The 527-nt window shown below is 70.6% G+C and overlaps 1 protein-coding gene across 1 annotated transcript in view; it reads right to left on the bottom strand.

Moving 5' to 3' along the window:
- The window catches only part of HDLBP (high density lipoprotein binding protein), a 22516-nt gene that overhangs the window by 10613 nt on the left and 11376 nt on the right, over window positions 1–527 (bottom strand). The window contains exons 5-6 of the mRNA XM_012734772.1: window positions 284–523; window positions 7–189 (exon numbers count right to left, since the gene is read on the bottom strand). Coding sequence (XP_012590226.1) covers window positions 7–189; window positions 284–523 — 423 coding nt within the window. The remainder of the gene's footprint in view (window positions 1–6; window positions 190–283; window positions 524–527) is intronic.

Here is a 527-nt window from a genome sequence, read left to right as displayed (position 1 = left end):
CAGGGCCTGGCCCAGCTTCTCCGGCTCGCCCCGCAGGATCACGGTCTCCGAGGCGCTGTCCGAGGGCGGGATCTCCACGGACACGCCCGTGCGCTCCAGGATCTCCTGCAGGGAGTTGCCCTTGGGCCCGATGACGTACTTGTGCTGGGACTTCTTCACCTCCACCGCGATGGTCGTGGTCTTCTTCTTCTACGGGAGCGGGGTGGGGGGGCCGAGTGGGCGAGGCCGCCCCCCCGCGCCCCGCAGGCGAGGAGCTGCCCCGGGGCGCCGCCCCGGCCGCTACCTTCTCCTCGTAAATCTTCTTGATGCGCGCCACGGCCTGGGCCAGCTGCTCCTTCTCCCCGGTGAAGACGATCTCGGAGCGGCTGACGCTGGGCGGGGGGATGTTGATGCGGGTCCCGGTCTCCTGCATGATCTCGCCCACCAGCCGGTTGTAGGGCCCGGCGATGAAGGGGTGGAAGGCCTTCTCCACCTCCAGCCGCTCCACGGCGCGCTTGTCCTGGGAGACGCGCGCTGAGCCGGGCCGG

Source organism: Condylura cristata, unplaced genomic scaffold (assembly GCF_000260355.1).
Source record: "Condylura cristata isolate star-nosed mole 26May11 unplaced genomic scaffold, ConCri1.0 scaffold00069, whole genome shotgun sequence".
Lineage (NCBI taxonomy): Eukaryota > Metazoa > Chordata > Mammalia > Eulipotyphla > Talpidae > Condylura > Condylura cristata.
The sequence above is the reverse complement of the archived record's forward strand: the minus strand, read 5'-3'. Positions and strand labels throughout refer to the sequence as shown.